Genomic DNA, 22203 nt, shown 5'->3' on the forward strand with positions numbered 1-22203 from the left:
GTTGATGCACCTTTGGCAGCAATTACAGCCTCAAGTCTTTTTGAATATTATGCCACAAGCTTGGCACACCTATCTTTGGGCAGTTTCGCCCATTCAAGTTCCATCAGGTTGGATGGGAAGCGTCGGTGCACAGCCATTTTCAGATCTCTCCAGAGATGTTCAATCAGTTTCAAGTCTGGGCTATGGCTAGGCCACTCAAGGACATTCACAGAGTTGTCCTAAACCCACTCCTTTGATATCTTGGTTGTGTGCTTAGGGACATTGTCCTGCTGAAAGATGAACCGCCGCACCAGTCTGAGGTCAAGAGCGCTCTGGAGCAGGTTTTCATCCAGGATGTCTCTGTACATTGCTGCATTCATCTTTCCCTCTATCCTGACTAGTCTTTCAGTTCCTGCCGCTGAAAAACATCCTCAAAGCATGATGCTGCCACCATCATGCTTCACTGTAGGGATGATATAGGCCTGGTGATGACTGGTGCCTGGTTTCCTCCAAACATGACGCCTGGCATTCACACCAAAGAGTTCAATCTTTGTCTCATCAGACCAGAGAATTTTGTTTCTCATGCTCCGAGAGTCCTTCAGGTGTATTTTGGCAAACTTCAGGCGGGCTGCCATGTGCTTTGTACTAAGGAGTGGCTTCCGTCTGGCCACCCTACCATACGGGCCTGATTGGTGGATTGCTGCAGAGATGGTTGTCCTTCTGGAAGGCTCTCCTCTCTCCACAGAGGAATGCTGTAGCTCTGACAGAGTAACCATCGGGTTCTTGGTCACCTCCCTGACTAGTGCCCTTCTCCACCGATCGCTCAGTTTAGATGGCCAGCCAGCTCTAGGAAGAGTCCTGGTGGCTCTGAACTTCTTCCATTTATGGATGATGGAGGCCACTGTGCTCATTGGGACCTTCAAACCATTCCTCTGTGGAGAGAGGAGAACCTTCGGGAAGGACAACCATCTCTGCAGCAATCCACCAATTGTGGCAACGGGTCTGACTGAAACACCTGAACTCAATAATTAACAGTGGCCAAATACTTCTCTCTCTCTCTCTCTTTCTCTCTCTCTTTCTCTCTCTCTCTCTCTCTCTCTCTCTCTCTCTCTCTCATATATATATATATATATATATATATATATATACTGCTCAAAAAAATAAAGGGAACACTTAAACAACACAATGTAACTCCAAGTCAATCACACTTCCGTGAAATCAAACTGTCCACTTAGGAAGCAACACTGATTGACAATCAATTTCACATGCTGTTGTGCAAATGGAATAGACAACAGGTGGAAATTATAGGCAATTAGCAACACCCCCCCCAATAAAGGAGTTGTTCTGCAGGTGGTGACCACAGACCACTTCTCAGCTCCTATGCTTTCTGGCTGATGTTTTGGTCACTTTTGAAAGCTGGCGGTGCTTTCACTCTAGTGGTAGCATGAGACGGAGTCTACAACCCACACAAGTGGCTCAGGTAGTGCAGCTCATCCAGGATGGCACATCAATGCGAGCTGTAGCGAGAAGGCTTGCTGTGTCTGTCAGCGTAGTGTCCAGAGCATGGAGGCGCTACCAGGAGACAGGCCAGTACATCAGGAGACGTGGAGGAAGCCGTAGGAGGGCAACAACCCAGCAGCAGGACCGCTACCTCTGCCTTTGTGCAAGGAGGAACAGGAGGAGCACTGCCAGAGCCCTGCAAAATGACCTCCAGCAAGCCACAAATGTAAATGTGTCTACTCAAACGATCAGAAACAGACTCCATGAGGGTGGTATGAGGGCCCGACGTCCACAGGTGGGGGTTGTGCTTACAGACCAACACCGTGCAGGATGTTTGGCATTTGCCAGAGAACATCAAGATTGTCAAATTCGCCACTGGCGCCCTGTGCTCTTCACAGATGAAAGCAGGTTCTCACTGAGCACATGTGACAGACGTGACAGAGTCTGGAGACGCCAAAGAGAACGTTCTGTTGCCTGCAACATCCTCCAGCATGACCGGTTTGTCAGTGGGTCAGTAATGGTGTGGGGTGGCATTTATTTGGGGGGCCACACAGCCCTCCATGTGCTCGCCAGAGGTAGCCTGACTGCCATTAGGTACCGAGATGAGATCCTCAGACCCCTCGTGAGACCATATGCTGGTGCGGTTGGCCCTAGGTTCCTCCTAATGCAAGACAATGCTAGACCTCATGTGGCTGGAGTGTGTCAGCAGTTCCTGCAAGACGAAGGCATTGATGCTATGGACTGGCCCACCCGTTCTCCAGACCTGAATCCAATTGAGCACATCTGGGACAACATGTCTCGCTCCATCCACCACAGACTGTCCAGTAGTTGGCGGATGCTTTAGTCTAGGTCTGGGAGGAGATCCCGCTGGAAACCATCCGCCACCTCATCAGGAGCATGCCCAGGCATTGTAGGGAGGTCATACAGGCACGTGGAAGCCACACACACTACTGAGCCTCATTTTTACTTGTTTTAAGGACATTACATCACAGTTGGATCAGCCTGTAGTGTGTTTTTCCACTTTAATTTTGAGTGTGACTCCAAATCCAGACCTCCATGGGTTAATAAATTTGATTTCCATTGATAATTTTTGTGTGATTTTGTTGTCAGCACATTCAACTATGTAAAGAACAAAGTATTTAATAAGAATATTTCATTCATTCAGATCTAGGATGTGTTGTTTAAGTGTTCCCTTTATTTTTTTGAGCAGTGTATATATATATATATAGCATGTAGATGTACGGCACTCTGGACGCTTTAAATGTGATAAACGATAGCCCCTTCTTGCTGTTGTCATCAACGTTTCAATTTATTAAATTTTCCTCAGGACATACACACATAAGTAAAAATCATTCACCTTATAACCCCCACCAATGTGCTCAGTGCGCGGGCCGGAGCAGGGGACCGCCTCCCGGTTGGAGCCGTTGGGCGGAAGCCTCCCGTCGGCTGTGGCGCGGTGCAGTGACGTCACCGCGTATAGCGCGACGCACGTACAGTGTCATGTTTCCATGGTGATACGACTCTGCATATGCTGAGGACAATAGGACTGGTTACATATGTATCAATGCACTCAATATACATATTACATTGTGCATTTCCTAATTCTACATGTAACAATTGATAGAAACTGGTACTATCCATATACATACAAGCACTAATGGTAATCAGGTATATTTAAGGTAATACAAATACTTCATATAAAAATACAGATTAATTACTAAATATTGCCAGAGAAATCTGGATTAATATTATAATATAAGGAATCTGACTGAAGAATTTTTGAAGTTTTCAGATAGAGTTTAAAAACAGATGATAATTAGCTGTGAGGTCATCTACATTACTAATATAAGTGTACACCAAAGAAACGGATCGAAATTCCTATCTACATTGGAACAGCTGTCACCAGAGAAAGCTTAAAGCTGGACTCCCATACTCACAGATGCTGAGAATATTTAGGATCAACAGTGACAGTCTGAAGGCATCACTACAAATGGATGAGTTAATTAAACGCTTTGTACAAAGAGGCTACAGCCTCAAAAATATGTTGACCACTAAGCAGAAAGTTCTCCAAATGGATAGGGAATCTCCTACTCCCTAAAGAAAAAGTGACTACCAATGTTAAACTACCTTGGGTCAAAACGTACAATACTTCATCAGACAGGATCACGCAAGTGGCAAAAAAAAACACTGGCATTTAATTAAATCTGACCAACATTTTCCATTCAAGCAAACTGATATTATGCCCTGTTGGACCTTTTGGTAAAGTCAGATATCTCTGGCTTTACTAAATCTCCCAGTAGTAGTTTCCTATCCTTTCAAAAAACAGGTTGCTTTAAATGCACCTGTGTAACATGTAATTACATGATCACGGGAAATACATTCTGCCACCCGCATCTAGGCACTAAATTTCATATCAAATACCACCTAACATGTGAAATCACACATATAGTGTATCAGATACTCTGCCCTTGCAGCCTTACCTATGTGGGTAAAACCACACGAAAATTCAAAGAACGTATGACAGCCCACAGGTCCTCCATTAGACTAGCCTTGCAAAAAGGCAGCAGTGATCAGCCGGTGGCATGACATTTCGTGTCAGCCAAACATGCTCTGGCCACTATCAGATACAGAATGATAGATCACATACCTCCACACTACGTGGAGGAGACCGAAGGGGTGCTTTGCTTAGATGTGAATCCAAATGGATCCACAAATTAGACACTATAACTCCCAAGGGCCTCATTGATATGGTACCGTTATCTTGCTTCTCTTAATATTATCACGACTTATATTAGTAATGTAGATGACCTCACAGCTAATTGTCATCTGTTTTTAAACTCTAACTGTAAAATTCTTCAGTCAGATTCCTAATATTATAATATTAATCCAGATTTCTCTGGCAAAATTTAGTAATTCATCTGTATATTTATATGAAGTATTTGTATTACCTTAAATATACCTGATTACCATTAGTGCTTGTATGTATATGGATAGTACCAGTTTCTATCAATTGTTACATGTAGAATTAGGAAATGCACAATGTAATATGTATATTGAGTGCATTGATACATATGTAACCAGTCCTATTGTCCACAGCATATGCAGAGTCGTATCACCATGGAAACATGACACTGTATGTGCGTTGCGCTATACGCAATGACGTCACTGCACCGCGCCACAGCCGACGGGAGGCTTCCACCCAACAGCAGATGATGTGTGAAACAGTAGCCAGGTTTTAAAACTCTGTGATAGTGTAGGACCTCCATGAAAGTGGCATACCTTGGCTATTGGTTTGCAGGCTTCTGTGCATTGGCCAATTCACTAACTAAACCCGGAGTGATCGCAAAAACGCGCCATGGCGCGTTTTTTACCCGATTTTGAAGACCTGGGACTCAAGTTTCCAAAGTGGGTGGGTCCCCGGGGATGCGCTCCTCATTAGCCAATCTGATTGATTGATGCTGGCCCCGGATGAATGATCTAAAGAGGAGGTGGATCCTTTCCCCTCCTCTTTAGCGCCTCTCCTCTCCTGTCCTGTGCATGGCGCTGCTCGCGGCGGGTGAGTGAATCGGGGAGCGGGTCTAAGTTGCTCAACAGGGGGATTGCCACAGCATCTGGGAAGTGCTGTCGATGTGGCACAATGCAGGGATCGGAGTCCGTGATTGAGCAGGTAAAGCTGGGCTTCCCGCGGTGCCGTCTGAGGCGGTGGGTGCATTGCCGCGCTTGCTTTGAGGGTTCCTCAAACCAAGCGCGGCAGCACGGCCACAGCCTCAGACGGCACCGTGGGAAGTTCCTCTCACTAAGCCCAGCTTTACCTGCTCAATCACTGACGCCGGCCTGGAGTCTCTGGCGGGAGGGGGGCTGGCTATGCGGTAGCTGCCTGCCTGTGTCCGCTGCGGGTGATTAGGTGCCGGCGTGACGCGTGTTAGTCACGGCCGTGTTAGACTGGTCTTGCTGAGGGGGCCGAGCTTCCCACGGTGCCGCAATCTGATGGGAGGGAGGGAGGCTGGCTATGCAGTGGTGACTGTGTTTTTACTGTTATGACCGTGGGAAGCTGATTTGGTGGGTGGACCGCTTGTGAACGCCAATGGGGGCCCCCTGTACCCAGCACCTCACACACTGACACGCAGCTCACTGTACCCAGCACCACACACACTGACACGCAGCGAGAGCCGTAATGAGTAAAAAGGGGGACGCTATCTGCTGTAATGTGTAAAAGGGGGACACTGTCTACCGTAATGTGTAAAGAGGGGAATCTGTCCACCGTAATGTGTAAAAGGGGCTCTACATGGTGTAGTGGCGCTACTGTGTGGTGTAATTTGAATAATGGAGACTACTGTGCACCGTACTATAAATTGGTATTATTTTGTGGCCACACTCCTTCCAGCCACTCTTCTGTATATTTTTTTGCGCACTGCCCTTGTATTGCATAAGGGCGGGGGGGGGTAATACCGTTTTTTGCACATAGCGCTAAATGTCTAGTTACAGCACTACACACAGCCCTCTGCACCCAGCCCCGCACCAACACCTCACACACTGCACCCTGTACCCAGGGGTGAATTTAGGGGTGAGGGTACCCCTAGGCACAACAGTAACGACTGCCCTCTGCCTGCCCAATTTTACTATTTTTATTGATTGGTTATAAGCCTTCATTTGATGATAGTTTTTTTGTATTATATTTCTCTTACGTCAGTGGCTTCACAAGGTCTGTGCGGGGGGTGCGGCCTGCACCCGGGTTCTCATCCGCCGGGAGGCGACACCAAAGTGCCGGCTCCTGCTCAGTGACAGGAGCCGGGTGCTGCACTGTAACATTATGTGCAGCAACCCGGCTCCTGTCACCATGTAGGAGCTGGCACTGTAGATATGCCAGTGTCCGGAGGCAGGTCGCAACTCCTGGACCCCAGGAGTGACGAAAATGCAAGTCGGGCGCTTAGACACGCCCCCCTCCGCGAAGCCATGCTCCCTCCATGAAGCCATGACCCTGCCGCACCGGGTACAAAAGAGGTGAGTGACGCTTCTGTTTTACGTCCTTGGGGATACTGGGAATACATTTAGTACCATGGGGTATGGACGGATCCACTAAGAGCCTTGGAACTTTAAGAATTTGATAGTGTGCGCTGGATCCTCCCTCTATGCTCCTCCTACCAGACTCAGGTTAGAAAATGTGCACGGAGGAGCCGGTCACGTCGCTGGAAGCTCCTGAAGAGTTTTCTGCATTTATTTTATCTGTTTGTTATTTTCAGGCAGGACTGGATGGCACCAGCCTGCCTGCTTTGTGGGACATAGGGGGGGGAGCGGCCCAACCTGTTGAAGGGTTAATGGTCCCGTTCCCCACTGACAGGACACCAGTTCCTGAGGGAACTATTTGCAAGCCCCACCACGGCGAGCGTACATTCCCGCAAGAACGCCGACACCCCTAACAGAGCCAGAAGATAGAAGAGTGGTGAATACTAAGCTGGCGTCCCGATTAGCGGGTTACCGCCCATTATGGCGGCATGAGGGTACAGAGACGCACAGCTTACACATGGAGCGGCTGGGTCTCCAGACTCAGTACACAGTGCAGATGCACGGCTTCTGAGGGAGCGAACTAAGTCTCAGTACACTATGGGGGTCATTCCGAGTTGTTCGCTCGTTTTTTTTTCCGCTATGGAGCGATTAGTCGCAAACTGCGCATGCGCAATGTACGCAGTGCGCCTGCGCCAAGTAAATTAGCTCAAAAGTTTGGTATTTTACTCACGGCGTAACTACGTTTTTTCATCGTTCTGGTGATCGGAGTGTGATTGACAGGAAGTGGGTGTTTCTGGGCGGAAACTGGTCGTTTTCTGGGAGTGTGCAGAAAAACGCAGGCGTTTCAGGGAAAAACGCGGGAGTGGCTGGAGAAACGGGGGAGTGGCTGGCCGAACACTGGGTGTGTTTATGACGTCAAACCTGGAACGAAACGGGCTGAGCTGATCGCAGTGTAGGAGTAAGTCTGGAGCTACTCAGAAACTGCTAAGAAATTTCTATTCGCAATTCTGCTAATCTTTCGTTCGCAATTCTGCTATGCTAAGATACACTCCCAGAGGGCGGCGGCTTAGCGTGTGCAATGCTGCTAAAAGCAGCTAGCGAGCGAACAACTCAGAATGTTATGTTTACACAGTACCTACAGTACCTACACAGTACCTAGACTGGCATTACAGACTTAAAAGGGGGCTGGCTCCATTGTAGGCACAAAATTACCTCAGCCAGTATAAAATAGTGCGGGAAGACCACGCACCATTTAAGGGGCGGGACTTCACTATGAGCGGATCCTGCAGCTCTCCAGCGCCATTTTCCCTCTGCAGTGGACACAGACGCTGACTGACAGGGACACGCAGCTCCTCCAGAGAGACTCCAGATTACCTCAACGGTAGCAGGGGCTCATAGCAGGGGGGAGCGCTTACTAGTGTACGAAGTCTGCTACCCGACTAAGCTTGGCATCAGCAGTAAGGGCGCTGTGTGCTGGCTCCATACTATCTCTGTGTCTCCCTGTAAGGGCTCTTTGTGGGTTAATTGTGCATTTAACGTGTGTGTGTGTGTGTGTGTGTGTGTGCTGCCACTGTCACAGTATGTCAGACAAAGAGTGTGTTTCATGTAAGGCACAGTGTTCCTCTTCTCCAGGGGGTTCACTACAGTGTACTCAGTGCAGTGTACCTTCCCAGGCTAGCGGGGCAGAGCCAGCTTGGCTGGACTCCATTAGGGGAATGATTTCCAATATTTCTACTAAATTGTCCCGCAATGAGAAAGAGACGCAATACTTCAGACAATCGATGACTGCATTTATATAAAGAGACTCAGTACCCAAACCAGTGTCTCAGTCCCCGGCCATTTGTCCGCAAAAACGTCCTTTGGCCCATACCCTGCAGTCTGACTCTGATGATGAAGGGTCAGACATGGAGGAGGGGGAGGTGGACTCAGAGGTGGAGGAGGCTACTCTGTCACAGGGAATAGAGGCTCCCATAGAAGCTATCAGAGAAGATGACCCTGATAAGGTGATAGAGGAGACTGAGGAATCTTATTTTAATATAAAAAATAAATCCTCAGCAACTTTTCCTGTGTCAAAGGAACTAACTGCCCTGTTTGAAGAACCGTGGGCTAATCCTGATAGGGAATTTCAAATCCCTAAAAGGTTGAAATAATCTTTTCCTTTTCCTCCTGAGGATAGGAAAAAAATGGGAAAACCCACCGATAGTGGATGCATGAGTATCCAGGCTGTCACGGAAAATTGTATTGCCTGTCCCGGGAGCAGCCTCCCTAAAAGACACGGCTGATTGTAGAATTGAGACTACACTCAAATCTTTGTATACAGCTGCTGGGGTGGCCCAGAGACCCACTATAGCATGTGGGTGGATTAACCAAATGGTCGGGTAACCTACTTGAGGGGTTAGATACCTTGCCTCAGGGGAAGATTATTTTACTCCTGCAACATATACAGGACTCTACGAATTTTGTGGTGGAAGCCATAAAAGAAATAGGCTTGCTTAATGCACGCACCACTGCTATGGCAGTGTCAGCACGCTGAGGCTTATGGCTACGCCAGTGGACTGCTGACGCAGACTCCAGGAAAGGCATGGAAGGCCTGCCATTCACAGGAGAGGCCTTGTTTGAAGATGAACTAGATAAATGGATCACCACATATCTTCCTTCTGCAGCTCCCCCAGCCAGGTGTTCTTCTACAGCCACCAGAGGCGCTAGAGGTAAACCATGCAAACCTGCAACTGCCGGTTCACAGGAACAGAGCTCAAGCTCTGCTTCCTCAAAGCCCTCAGCATGATGGTGGACCGCGATACCTGGAGGACTGGCAGGTGGGAGCCCGACTAAAAATTTTCAGTCACATCTGGACAGGTTCGTGCCAGGATCCCTGGGTCATAGATCTTATTTCCCAGGGCTACAGACTGGAGTTTCAGGAGCTCCCACCTCCCAGATTCTTCAAATCAGGCTTACCGGTTTCACAAAAGCCAAGTATAACCTTACAGGACGCCATTCAAAAACTGGTACAGACTCAGGTCATTGTTCCAGTTCCACCTCATCTGCAAAACAAGGGGTTTTTGGCCCTCATTTTGCTGCCGGTGCGATCAACTAATCTCCGCCTATGGGGGAGTGTATTTTAGCATAGCAGGGCTGCGTTCGCTTGTGCAGCCCTACTATGCTAAAAAAGTTTCACTCAAAACAAGACCAGCCCTGGACATACTTACCCTGTGCGACGGATCCAGCGATGATGGGGCTGGCTTTGACGTCAGACATCCGCCCTCCGTTCGCCTGGACACACCTGCGTTTTACTTACCACTCCCCGAAAACGGCAGCAAACGGTAAGTTGATGCCCAGGAACGCCCTCTTGCTGTCCATCTTCTTGCGGTCGCCGCTACGACCGCTATCTTCTCTGTTAGCGTCGTTACCCGGCGACCTTTGTCGCTGGGCAACGACGCGCGTGCGCAATGCGTAAGCCGCACATGTGCATTCCAGACCCGTTCGCCCCGCAGTGAAGAACCGCTGCATGCGAACGGGTCGGAATGACCACCATTATTCCAACTTGTTTGTAATACCGAAAACCGGATGGTTCGGTAAGACCGATTTTGAACCTCAAGTCACTGAACCCATACTTACGAGTGTTCAAATTCAAGATGGAGTCTCTGAGAGTGGTGATCTCAGGTCTGGAGGAGGGGGAATTCCTTGTGTCTCTGGATATGAAGGATGCGTACCTTCACATTCCGTTCTGGCTGCCTCATCAGGCTTATCTACGGTTTGCACTGCAGGACTGCCACTACTAGTTCCAGGCCCTGCCATATGGTCTCTCCACGGCACAGAGAGTGTTCACCAATATGATGGCAGAGATGATGTTTCTATTCTGCAAACAGGGAGTGAACATAATTCCGTACCTGGACGATCTTCTGATAAAGGCACTGTCCAGGGAGCGGTTGTTGGACAGCATTGGCCTCTCAACCAGACTACTCCTGGATCACGGGTGGACTCTGAACTTACCAAAATGTCACCTGGAACCGACGCAGAGGCTTCCTTTCCTGGGAATGATACTGGACACAGAGTCTCAGAGAGTGTCCCTTCCCTTGGAGAAGGCTATGGTAATCCAGTCGATGGTTCGGGCTGTCTTGAAGCCAACCCGGATCTCTGTGCATCTGTGCATTCGCCTTCTGGGGAAAATGGTGGCCTCTTACAAGGCGCTTCAGTACGGAAGGTTTCATGCAAGTCCCTTCCAGCTGGATCTGTTGGACAAATGGCCCAGATCGCATCTTCACATGCATCAGAGAATCTGTCTGTTGCCAAGGGCCAGTATCTCCCTTCTGTGGTGGCTACAGACGTCTCACCTTGTCGAGGGTCGGAGGTTCGGGATTCAGAATTGGATTCTGCTAACCACAGACGCAAGCCTCAGAGGTTGGGGAGCAGTCACCCAAGGGGTGCAATTTCAAGGAAGATGGTCAAGTCAGGAAGTCGTCCTTCCAATAAACATCCTAGAACTCAGGGCAATTTACAACGCCCTTCTGCAGGCCTCATCTCTACTTCAGAATCAGGCCACTCAGGTCCAGTTGGACAATGTAACGGCAGTAATGTACATAAACTGACAGGGCGGTACAAAAAGCAGAGCAGCAATGTCAGAGGTGTCAAGAATTATCCTCTGGGCGGAAAAACACGCTGTGACGTTGTCGGCGGCCTTCATTCCGGGAGTAGACAATTGGGAAGCAGACTTCCTCAGCAGACACGACCTGCACCCAGGGGAGTGGGGCCTCCATCAGGAGGTGTTCCGGTGGTTGACATGTTGGTGGGGATATCCACAGATCGACATGATGGCCTCTCGACTCAACAAGAAGCACAAGCGGTACTGTTCCAGGTCAAGGGACCCACAAGCAGTGGCGGTAGACGTTCTGACAACTCTGTGGGTCTACCAGCTGGTGTATGTGTTTCCTCCACTTCCTCTGATCCCAAGAATTCTAAAGATAATAAAATGGGAAAAGGTTCAAGCAATCCTCATTGCTCCGGACTGGCCTCGGAGGGTCTGGTCTGCGGATCTTCTCGAGATGCTGATCGAAGATCTGTGGCCTCTACCTCTTTGCGAGGATCTTCTGCAACAGGGCCCGTTCGTCTATCAAGATTTATCGCGTCTACATTTAACGGCATGGAAGTTGAATGGCTGATTCTAGCCAGGAGAGTGATTCCTGACAAGGTCATCCCGACAATGATGCAAGCCAGGAAGGGGGTAACATCTGAACATTTCCACCATATATGGAAGAATATGTCTCTTGGAGTGATAGCAGACAATATTCTGGAATTTCATCTGGGATTTCTCCTGCTTTTTCTGCAGTCGGGAGTGGATGTGGGCCTACGGATAGGCAGGGCCGGAGCTTCCATAGATCACGGCATCGTGCTGAATCAATCTCTACAACGGTGAACTCCTCATTGTGGCGCTCGATTCAGTGCATACCCAGCGTAATGATAGAGCAGCCGCCTGCCTTCACGCAGGGGTGAGGATTTGTCTTCCTGTCAATCGGTGCAGCTGCGGACCTGCAAGAGAAGTAGCGTTGGCATTTTCAATGTAGCGCTAGCCCGGCAGCCAGGCGGTGGATTAACGCAGCAGCCTTCATGTTCCGGACACTGAGGTACTGTGCTGGTGCCTCCAGGAGGGGAGAGATCCTTTTCCACCCTCGGTAAAGAGAAGGTGCTGCAGGGGCTTGCATGAGTGGTAAGGGGAGCGGAGGAAAGAGCACGTAGGAGGGTAAGGAGCTGGACAACCTGCTCTCCGCCACCAGAGCACAGTGAGCACCTATCAAGCGAAGCGCCCCTTTCTCAGTAAGAACGTATAGTACATTCATAGGCATATTCAGGGGAGGGGGAAGATTTTTTATTTATTTACTGTATTTAGTGCACTCAGGCTGCTGCTGGCTCTCACTGCACAGTATAAAGTATGTGCTGCTCTTGGTGCTCCGTACAATGGGGGTCATTCCGAGTTGATCGCTCGCTAGCCACTTTTAGCAGCCGTGCAAACGCATAGTCGCCAGCCACGGGGGAGAGTATTTTTGCTTTGCAAGTGTGCGAACGCCTGTGCAGCCGAGCTCTGCAAAAACATTTTGTGCAGTTTCTGAGTAGCTCTGGACTTACTCAGCCGCTGCGGTCACTTCAGTCTTTTTGGTGCCGGAATTGACGTCAGACACCCTCCCTGCAAACGCCCGGACACGCCTGCGTTTTCCCTACCACTCCCAGAAAAAAGTCAGTTGACACCCATAAACGCCCTCTTCCTGTCAATCTCCTTGCGATCGGCTGTGCGAATGGATTCTTCACTAGATCCATTGCACAGTAACGATGCTCTTTGTACCCGTGCGACGCATGTGCGCATTGTGGCGCGTGCACAGTTTTGCCATTTTGTATCCTGATCGCTGCATTGCAAAACTCTGCAGCGAGCTATCAACTCAGAATGACCCCTAATGCACCTATAAATGTGCTACACAGCTCTAGTGGCGCACGCAGGGGGGTTTCTGACTACCCAGAAACCCCCCTGATGGATCAGGGTTTTTTGAGACGAAGATAAAGCACTCTCTACAGTTACAGAGCATGGCCGCCACAGCCATCTGTGAACAGAGCTGCCACAAAGAGCATGCAGCACCTTAGAGCTAATGCTTTCTGTTCCCGGCATTCAGGAGAACAGTGACCGGCTCATGTCTGTCGGCCAGTCACTGTCTGGGGTAATCGGGCATGTGCTGATCAACTGCAGCGCTGCTCCTTTGAAGTTTCTTCCCAAAATCCAGCAGCGTCAGACTGGGAGCTGCAGCTCCTAAACCCGTTTGTGGCCGCCACCCTTCACTAGCTCCTATTTGATGGTGCTTCAGAGGCCAATCGGTCTGCACAAAGTTTCACTCATTTGGACCTTTATAAAAAACATATATAACAAGTGACGTTACCCCGTAAAGTAGCCAGTGCAAAGTGCCGTGGCATGCGAAGGTGCATGGCGAGGATGTCACAACACAAACCTGACAGCGGGCGATATATAAGGTATGTTTTGGAATATATGTTCTTGCTAAAAGTCCATAGGACGTTGAGCTGACAAATTTGTCTCAAATCTTCTTTGATAAAGACGTCTGAGTGCCGCTGTATCTCCACATTTATATTCTTCATGTTCCTCGTTTATGTATGTATGTAATATATATATATATATATATATATATATATATACATCCAATGTGTGAACACCGACATTCCTCCTGCTATATCTGCAATTGCACGTGCATTTACTGGCTTGCGTGCCCTTCTCTGGTATTTCTCCAGTACAATAGGCAATGGTGATAGGTGGCACTCCAAGACTTAGCTTATGTGAAGGAAAGGCATTTTATTGGATCTATGTTTTGGGGTACGTGATCCTGATGATGGGGTCACGTGCCCCAAAATGTAGATCCAATAAAATACCTTTTTTTTCACATAAGCTAAGTCTTGGAGTGCCACCTATCACCGTTGCCTATATATATACAATACCAGTCAAAAGTTTGGACACACTTTCTCATTCAATTGAATGAGAAAGTGTGTCCAAACTTTTGACTGGTATATATGTCCCACTTATACGGAAACCCCCTCCCGCATACAAATCCTGCATTTGCCCCTGCCGGTGATAAGTGTGTCCGTGATCACCCTCGTCTATGCTGAGGCCGTGGGAGACGCAGGACAGAGCAGACTCCGCAGTCACATCAGGCAGATTTAGCTGGGGGGAGAGAGCAAGGAACCTCATCTTCCTCCTCTGCTCCCCTTCCCAGCAGTCCCGAGTGGTCTGCCAGCCTGCCGGGAGTCAGGACAATCCTACATGTGAAAAGCAACTGCCTGGCCGCAGAAAGGGAGGTTGTCACAACTGCACAAGTGATCCCTGCAGCATCTGCACTCATTGACAGAGCAGCCTGGCGGCCTCACATGGTAAACCTATGTTGTCAGCATGGTCCTAGAACTCTACATGGAGAGAGATAAATAATTGGTTAGGTCTATCTAAACCCTACTAGGCTAAAGGACCCATGATGTCACACACATGTGACATGCAGCAACAGGGGGAGTAGCAATGTCCGAACATGGGTGCCCAAATGTATGCTTACCACGCTTCAGGCACGGTGCTTGCTTCGCTCTCCACCTGGTTACTAAAGGCAATAGATGGTGACATGGATAGTAACAGTGCTATCCCACTGACCAGAGGTCCTTTAGCCCACTAGGATTTAGCATTAATCGTAAATAATTACTGGGGTCCTGCTTGTCCAGCTGTGATGAGGCTACTAGTCCCGGCACATCTAAGCCAACTTGATGTGCAGTACCATCACAGCTAGAGAGGCCTGGCAAATTCTTTTTTGGCACGTGTTCAGTTTATATGTGCATGTTGGTGTGGTTTTTCTTATTTGAGGTAGCATGTCAGCATATTTGCTCCTCTACCATACATATATCGTGATTTCTTATTTTTTTAAGTAGGTTTTACATATGTGTCTAGTTTCTATGTACTTACTGGGTAAAATATTGGCTATTTTGGGCTCTGCAATATTTTATTTTTTGCATATGTGTCTAGTTTAGTTTATATGTGCTTATTGGTATTGTTATCTTTAGCAAGCTATTTCGCACCACATGTGCTAATTGCAGTATTAACATTTTTCCTGGAAAGGATATATATTGACATGGGTGGACTAAGTGACCCCCTATTTTTTTTTAAACTATGCCCATCTGTTCGTTCCATGTGATGTTGGGATTAGCACCTCTCCCCATCACCCTCTGCTTCTATCTCCCACTGCCTCTCCCTGTCACTTACTGCCTCTCCTACATGCTTCCACATCCACTAACCAATCACAGCGGCAGCAGCTGCGGGAGAACCTGCACTGTACACAGGAACAAACCCACCAGCCGGCCAATCACAGGTCACCTCACAGTGCCAGCATGGTGAGGTGGTGCTGAATCCAGACACAGATCTATCATCTCCACATTTTTTCACCTATTGTGTGTAGTTTTGCCTAGGGTGTCAGATTACCTTGCACCGGCCCTGCGTATAGGCTCCACTAAACTCCAGATTTCGGCCTTGTCTATTTACTTTCAGAAACAATTGGCTTCTCTCCCTGAGGCCCAGACGTTCTTGAAAGGTGTTCTGCATATCCAGCCTCCCTTTGTGTCTCCCACGCCACCTTGGGATCTCAATTTAGTGCTGCAGTTCCTCCAATCGGACTGGTTTGTACAGTTACAGGAGGTTGACGTAAAGTACCTTACGTGGAAGACCGTCACACTGTTGGCCTTGGCTTCAGCAAGACGTGTGTCGGAGCTAGGGGTGTTGTCTCACAAGACTCCCTTCTTAATTTTCCATGAGGACAGAGCTGAACTCAGAACTCGTCAGCAATTTCTTCCTAAGTTGGTTTCACATCAACCAACCGATTGTGGTTCCGGCTGTTACGGACACCTCTGCTACTTCAAAGTCTTTGGATGTTGTGAGGGCATTGAAGAGAACAGCTAGTTACAGGAAATCCGACTCGCTGTTCGTTCTCCATGATCCCAATAAAATAAGGTGTCCTGCTTCAAAGCAGTTGATTGCACGCTGGATCAGGCTCACTATAAAGCATGCTTACTCCACGGCAGGATTGCCGGTTCCAAAATCTGTTCAGGCCCACTCTACTAGGTTGGTGGGTTCTTCTTGGGTGGCTGCCCCGGGTGTCTCGACTTTACAGCTCTGCCGAGCAGCTACTTGGGCAGGTCCGAATATGTTTGCAAAGTTTTAGAAGTTCAATACTTTGGCCTCTGAGGACCTTAAATTTGGTTAATCAGTTCTGCAGGAACCTCAGCACTCTCCCACCCGGTTTGGGAGCTTTGGTACTTCTCCATGGTACTAAATGGATTCCAAGTATCCCCAAGGACATAAGAGAAAACAGGATTTTAATTACCTACTGGTAAATCCTTTTCTCGTAGTCCGTAGGGGATACTGGGCGCCCGCCCAGTGCTTCGTTCTTCCTGCACTGTTACTTGGTTAAGTATTCTGGTTGGTTCAGCTGTTGCTGTTTCTGGTTTCAAGTTTGGTTTGCATGGCTTTCCTATTGTTTTGTGTGTGTTCTGGTTCGTAATCTCACCACTTTTCTTATCTATCCTTCTCTCAAAGTATGTCCGTCTCCTCGGGCACAGTTTCCTAGACTGAGTCTGGTAGGAGGGGCATAAAGGGAGGAGCCAATGCACACTATCAAATTCTTAAAGTGCCCAAGGCTCCTAGTGGACCCGTCTATACCCCATGGTATAAAATGGATTCCCAGTATCCCCTACGGCCTACAAGAAAAGGATTTTCGGGTAGGTCATTAAAATCCTATTTAAATTGACTGTGACTTTTTTTTACTTTTAATTATGTATAGTACATATTTACTAAGCTTACAGGGGCAGTATGTACATGTGCTACCCATTTACACTCCATTCAAGATGGCATATTGTACAGTACAGTTGAACTATTTTGCAGTTACTGTTACTTTTTGGGTTGACAATACCAGCATAAGCATCCAACTGCCACCCCTAGGCACGTGCCTCTCGTGCCTGATGGGAAATATGCCACTGCCTGTACCCAGCACCTCACACACTGACACACAGCCCCCTGCACCCAGTCCCTCAACAGCACCTCACACATTAAACACAGATCCCTGTACCCAGCACCTCAGGCCAGGAAATCTCTTCAGAAGACTTAGACCCTGGCCTTAGCACTCCCACAAAATGGAATCGACATGCTTCCATTTTGTGAAGCAGTGGCCGTTGCCACAACCTCCCCACGCTCAAATAGCTGCAGACTGTCAACCACTTGGCGTCTGCAGCCATACTAACCTGTACTGCACATGCGCAGTATGGGTCCAGCGCAATCGCACAGTACTAAACATCAGTACTTTGCATCAAATGTGTCATTGTGTTGGGACCTTAATCAGGCCATAAGTAACACAGTCCATAAGTAACACAGCGTGGAATTTTCTGCTTCCTGGCAGGCATTGGTTTAGGCATGTATATAAGGGAGTGGACACATGGAAGAGCAGCATCCTCAGGTTAGTATCTGGGTATTTACTGTACCCTTCTCTCTCTCTCTCGCTCACACACACACACACACACACACACACACACACACACACACACACACTCTACCTTTCTCTCTCTCTCTCTCTCTCTCTCTCTCTCCTCCCCTTCTCTCAATCCCTCCTTCTCTCTCTATCACTCTTTCTTTCTCTCTCCTCTTCACCCAGAGCCGGCCCTAACCAATATGATGCCCTAGGCAAGATTTTGGCTGGTGCCCCCTAGCACCACCGCTAGTTCCGCCTCTGACCCTGCACCCCTTTCCCAGCACCATCACCTCCCACCCATAGCAGTCCTTTATTGTTTTCCTACCCCCTGTAATTCAAATAAGAACAGTTCGCACATTCGGTGCACAGCCCAAAAAGGTATGTGTTTTTGCTGGCAAGGGGCATGGCCACACAATAGTGCCCCCAATTCAAATTATGCCTCACAGTAGTGCAACTTTATTCAATTTATCATATGATAGTGTCCCTTATTCACATTACATCACACAGTAGTACCAATTTACCTTATATACGTTACTTATCACAGTAGTGCCCCTTATTCACATAACATCATACTAAATTGCTCCTTATTCACATTACACCACACCATATTGCTCTTTATTCTCATTACACCACACCGTATTGCTTCTTATTCACATTACACCACACCATATTGCTCTTTATTCACATTAGACCACACAGTAGTGCCCTTTCTATACATTACTCCACACAGTAGAGCACCTTATGCACATAATGCCACACATTGGTAATGCATTTATACACATAATACCACACAGTAATGCCCCTGAAACATATGACACACATTATTAATGTCCTTATAAACATAGTGTGCCTTACACATTATGCCAACCCTTATTAATGCCCTTATACACATAATTTCCCTTAAACATATGCCACACATTGTTAATGCCCTTATACACATAATGACACACATAATGTCCCTTACACATATGCTGCACATTATTAGTGCCCTTATACACATAATGACACACATAGTGCCCCTTACACATATGTTTCACATTATTAATGCCCTTATACACATAATGACACATGTAGTTCCTGGCATGAGTCAATTGGCAGCTCTGCTAACGTCGGGTGCCTATTTTGTATGAAAATGCATCTTACTTGCATTGCTATGTGGCTAGGATGCACAAGCAGCTTCTGCTGATTAAAATGATATGCAGCATGCCTATATACTATGTGCGACTGTGGCTGTATCTGCATACGAAATGCTGCACACAGAATATAGGCATGCCGCATGTCATTTTAATCAGCAGAAGCTGCTGATGCCCCTAGGCATATCAAATGCCCTAGGTAATTGCCTAGTTTGCCTATGTCTAAGGCCGGCTCTGTCTTCACCCCCCCACCCATCACATATACTGTACTTATATACACACCATTGCGTCATGGTGTAGACTGTGTAGATCAATAGATAAAAGATAAAAAGTTATTCAATATGTAGCTCATGGCATACACAGTCAGAAACCCATTGGAAATGTCAGTTTACATTGCACAGTCTATTTGTGCTCTGTACACTCCTCTCAGACATGGCAGTGCTCTTATTACAGAGACAAAAAAAAACCCCCATCATTTTAAAGGTAAGGGACTTTTGGTAAATATCCATTTGTTGTCTCCTTTCACCCAATACAGACCCTTTTATGGCACTGTTTATCGAATGAAGCCAAGTATAACACCTTCCTTTAACATCTGTCACGTCTATTAATCAACAATTCCTCTGTATATAACTACTCCAATCATGTATACAGAAGGGACTTGGTGTAGTTAACCACTGTTCCCCAACAATGAAGCCCTCCACCAATGACTGTACTCACTGTTCCAATTGTAGAAGTGGGGTCTTTGACATAGTGACCAATCTCTGCTTGAAAAGGGGGATCCACAGTCTTGACTGACACATTAGAAGATGGTTTCGACTTTATACAGCCCATCTGGATAAGAGTGACCACATAGGATGGGACACAGAGAGAGAGAGGGAGGGAGAGAGAGAGAGAGAGAGAGAGAGAGAGAAGGGAGAAATAAGCGTGTAGATCCCAGGTGCCAGAGAAGTATTGCCTTCTCTGTGATGATAGGTGATGTTGCTGTTATACAGACCATTCAAAGGTCACTCTCCAATGCTGCTACCGAACCTTGCACTATGTTGGCAATTAGAGAAATGCAGAACATGAGTGACACACTTGTGGGAATAGGCTGGGTGAGAACTTCTCTTTTTATGAGCTGTATTTACATGTAATAGGTTCACAAAAATAGTTCCGCAAAAAAAATGCAGAACTTGGAGGGTAAATGACAAAGCGAAACAAGCTCCCTGTGACTGAGAGGAGGGCTAACTGTGACAGAGAGATGGACATTCTGAGTGTTATTTAGAGGGACAGATTGTCTGTGATGGGGAGAGGGACAGCCTGAGTATCACTAAAGAGTCAGAGATAAGTTGATGTGATATAAAGAGAGGAGAACCTGAGTCTGAATTTGAAGAACTGTATGTGATGGAGAGAAGGACAGCTTGAGTGTGACAGAGACAAGCTGATGGTACTAGAGAAGAACAATCTGAGTATGAATGTAAAGGGGGGTACTCACGGGAGAGATGTGTGCTGAACGATCTTAACACAGACCGCTCAGCACACATCTCTCACCCCGCTCAGCACAGCGCGATGTGCTGAGCGAGGGGGAAAGCCGACGGGGGGCCGCTCACTTCACACAACGGTGAAGTGAGCGACCCGCTAGATTGAGCCTGCATGCAGCTCAATCTAGCATCGGCGATAGCGATGTGCGGGGCCGCGCATCGCTATCGCTGGAGGGCATACACACGGCAGATCCGTGCTTAAAATCTAAGCAATCTAGCAAGATTGCTTAGATTTTAAGCACGGATCTCTCCGTGTGTACCCCCCTTAAGGGACAAACTGCCTGCGGTGCAGAGAGCGACAGTCTGAGTATGACAAAGAGGGACATCCTGAGTGTGATTGAAAGGGACAGCCTCAGTGTGACCTAGAAGGCCAAGCTGACTATGATGATTGGTTGCCATGGGCAACTTCTCCACTGGCTCACTACTCCACACTTTTCACTGCTTCATGAATAAACACCTAAGACAGAGAGAGGGTCAGCCTGAGTGTGACTATGAGAGACAAGCTGTTATAGAGGGACATATTGAAAGTGACTGTTCATGGAGCAGACTAAGGACAGACTTCCTGTAATTTATAGGAGAAGACTGACTGTGATGGACACACTGAGCTGGGCCTACTGTAAAGATAAACCTTTTGGGCCAAATCTAATGGAGTGCAAGTTTGCACAAACAAATGTGCGAGTTTAGCTCTAAACTCACACGTTTTGCAAACTCGACCAATGTAATGGGGTGTGAATGTGAGTAAACGTGCACATTTCTAACCTTACTAAAAACTGGCACATGACAACTTGCAACCAGATGTTTTCTAATACAACAGATAGATCTCGGGCAATGTAATGCAATACAAGTTTGTAACTCGCACACAAAACATTACCAAAAACGAGTCTAAAAATAGGACAGGTTCAGGTAGGCGAGTTTGACAGAAGCATGCACAGATCAGTGAGATCCGTGCATGCTTCTGCCTGTAAGGGTAAAGAAAGAGTTTGAAAAAAAAGACATGCAATCCTACCCGGGTAGATTGCCGATGTTGAACCCGTGTTCAACCCGATAAGCTGTGTAGTGTGTACGGGAGCCGCGTTGAGGCGACACGGCTCCCGTTCACAGTGTATGGGAGGGCGGCGCTGGGAGATCATGTGATCTCCCCGCACCGCCCCTGCCGCATCACTAGCAGTGTCACCAACCTGGCAATATGCCGAGTTGGTGAGCACTGTGGGAAAGGGGGCTGTAGCACGGGTCGCAGCCATGTCAGGCGACACAGCTGCGACCCGTGCTACAGATGTAAAAGGAGTATATGCATAACCAGCCCCGGGCTCTTTGAGACGGTCCTGGTTGCTAAAATGTGTAGGGGTTCTATGCCAGATATTAGGTGAGTAAAAAATTTTTTTTACAGGTACCCCGTGGATTCTACTGGACAAGGGGACGTGATTGGCTGCATGGTATTTTTAAGTGTATATAAGTGTGTGTTGATAAAATTTTACTTTCATGGTTTCTGTGTGTTTATATTTATTTTGTTGCAGAACTTCAGGTTCCAGCGGTCCCTTTAATGCCCCGCATGCTAGTACTTGTGATTCTCCAAGTACCAACATGCGGGGGAGGACTGCTGAGACCTGTAGTTCCACAGCAAAAAACAATATTTCTTTCTTATTTTTACAGTATTTACGGCTATCAGACTGGCACCCACCGCACATAGGTGCCTGGGACAGCCTCAGACTTCACCCTGGCCATTGGGTGCCTGGATGGGGGGGGGGCTTTATTATAGGGGTCCCCACTCCCCCAGGAAACCCCAGACAGTGGTGACTAGTTGGTGGGGGGGGGGATGCTGCAGCCGCAGAGACCTACATAAAAGTGCCCTCCGGCTGCGGCATCACCTCCCTGGCTAGTTATGCTTTTTTTTTTTTTACTCTTTCTTTACTTTTACAGCTAGAAGCATGCATGGATATCACTGATCTGTGCATACTTCTGTCAAAATTTGCACCTTGTAATGCAACTCACATTACAAGGTGCAAATTTAACCAGTAGGTTTCAGATCTGTATTTTCGC

The 22203-nt window shown here is 47.7% G+C and overlaps 1 protein-coding gene across 1 annotated transcript in view; it reads right to left on the bottom strand.

The window, feature by feature from the left end:
* HCK (HCK proto-oncogene, Src family tyrosine kinase) overlaps positions 1-19709 on the bottom strand; it is a 77049-nt gene extending 57340 nt beyond the window's left edge. The window contains exon 1 of the mRNA XM_063959086.1: positions 19364-19709. Coding sequence (XP_063815156.1) covers positions 19364-19477 — 114 coding nt within the window. The 5' untranslated portion in view covers positions 19478-19709. The remainder of the gene's footprint in view (positions 1-19363) is intronic.
* Between the last annotated feature and the right edge of the window lie 2494 nt (positions 19710-22203).

This window comes from Pseudophryne corroboree, chromosome 3 (genome assembly GCF_028390025.1).
Source record: "Pseudophryne corroboree isolate aPseCor3 chromosome 3, aPseCor3.hap2, whole genome shotgun sequence".
NCBI classification, from domain to species: domain Eukaryota; kingdom Metazoa; phylum Chordata; class Amphibia; order Anura; family Myobatrachidae; genus Pseudophryne; species Pseudophryne corroboree.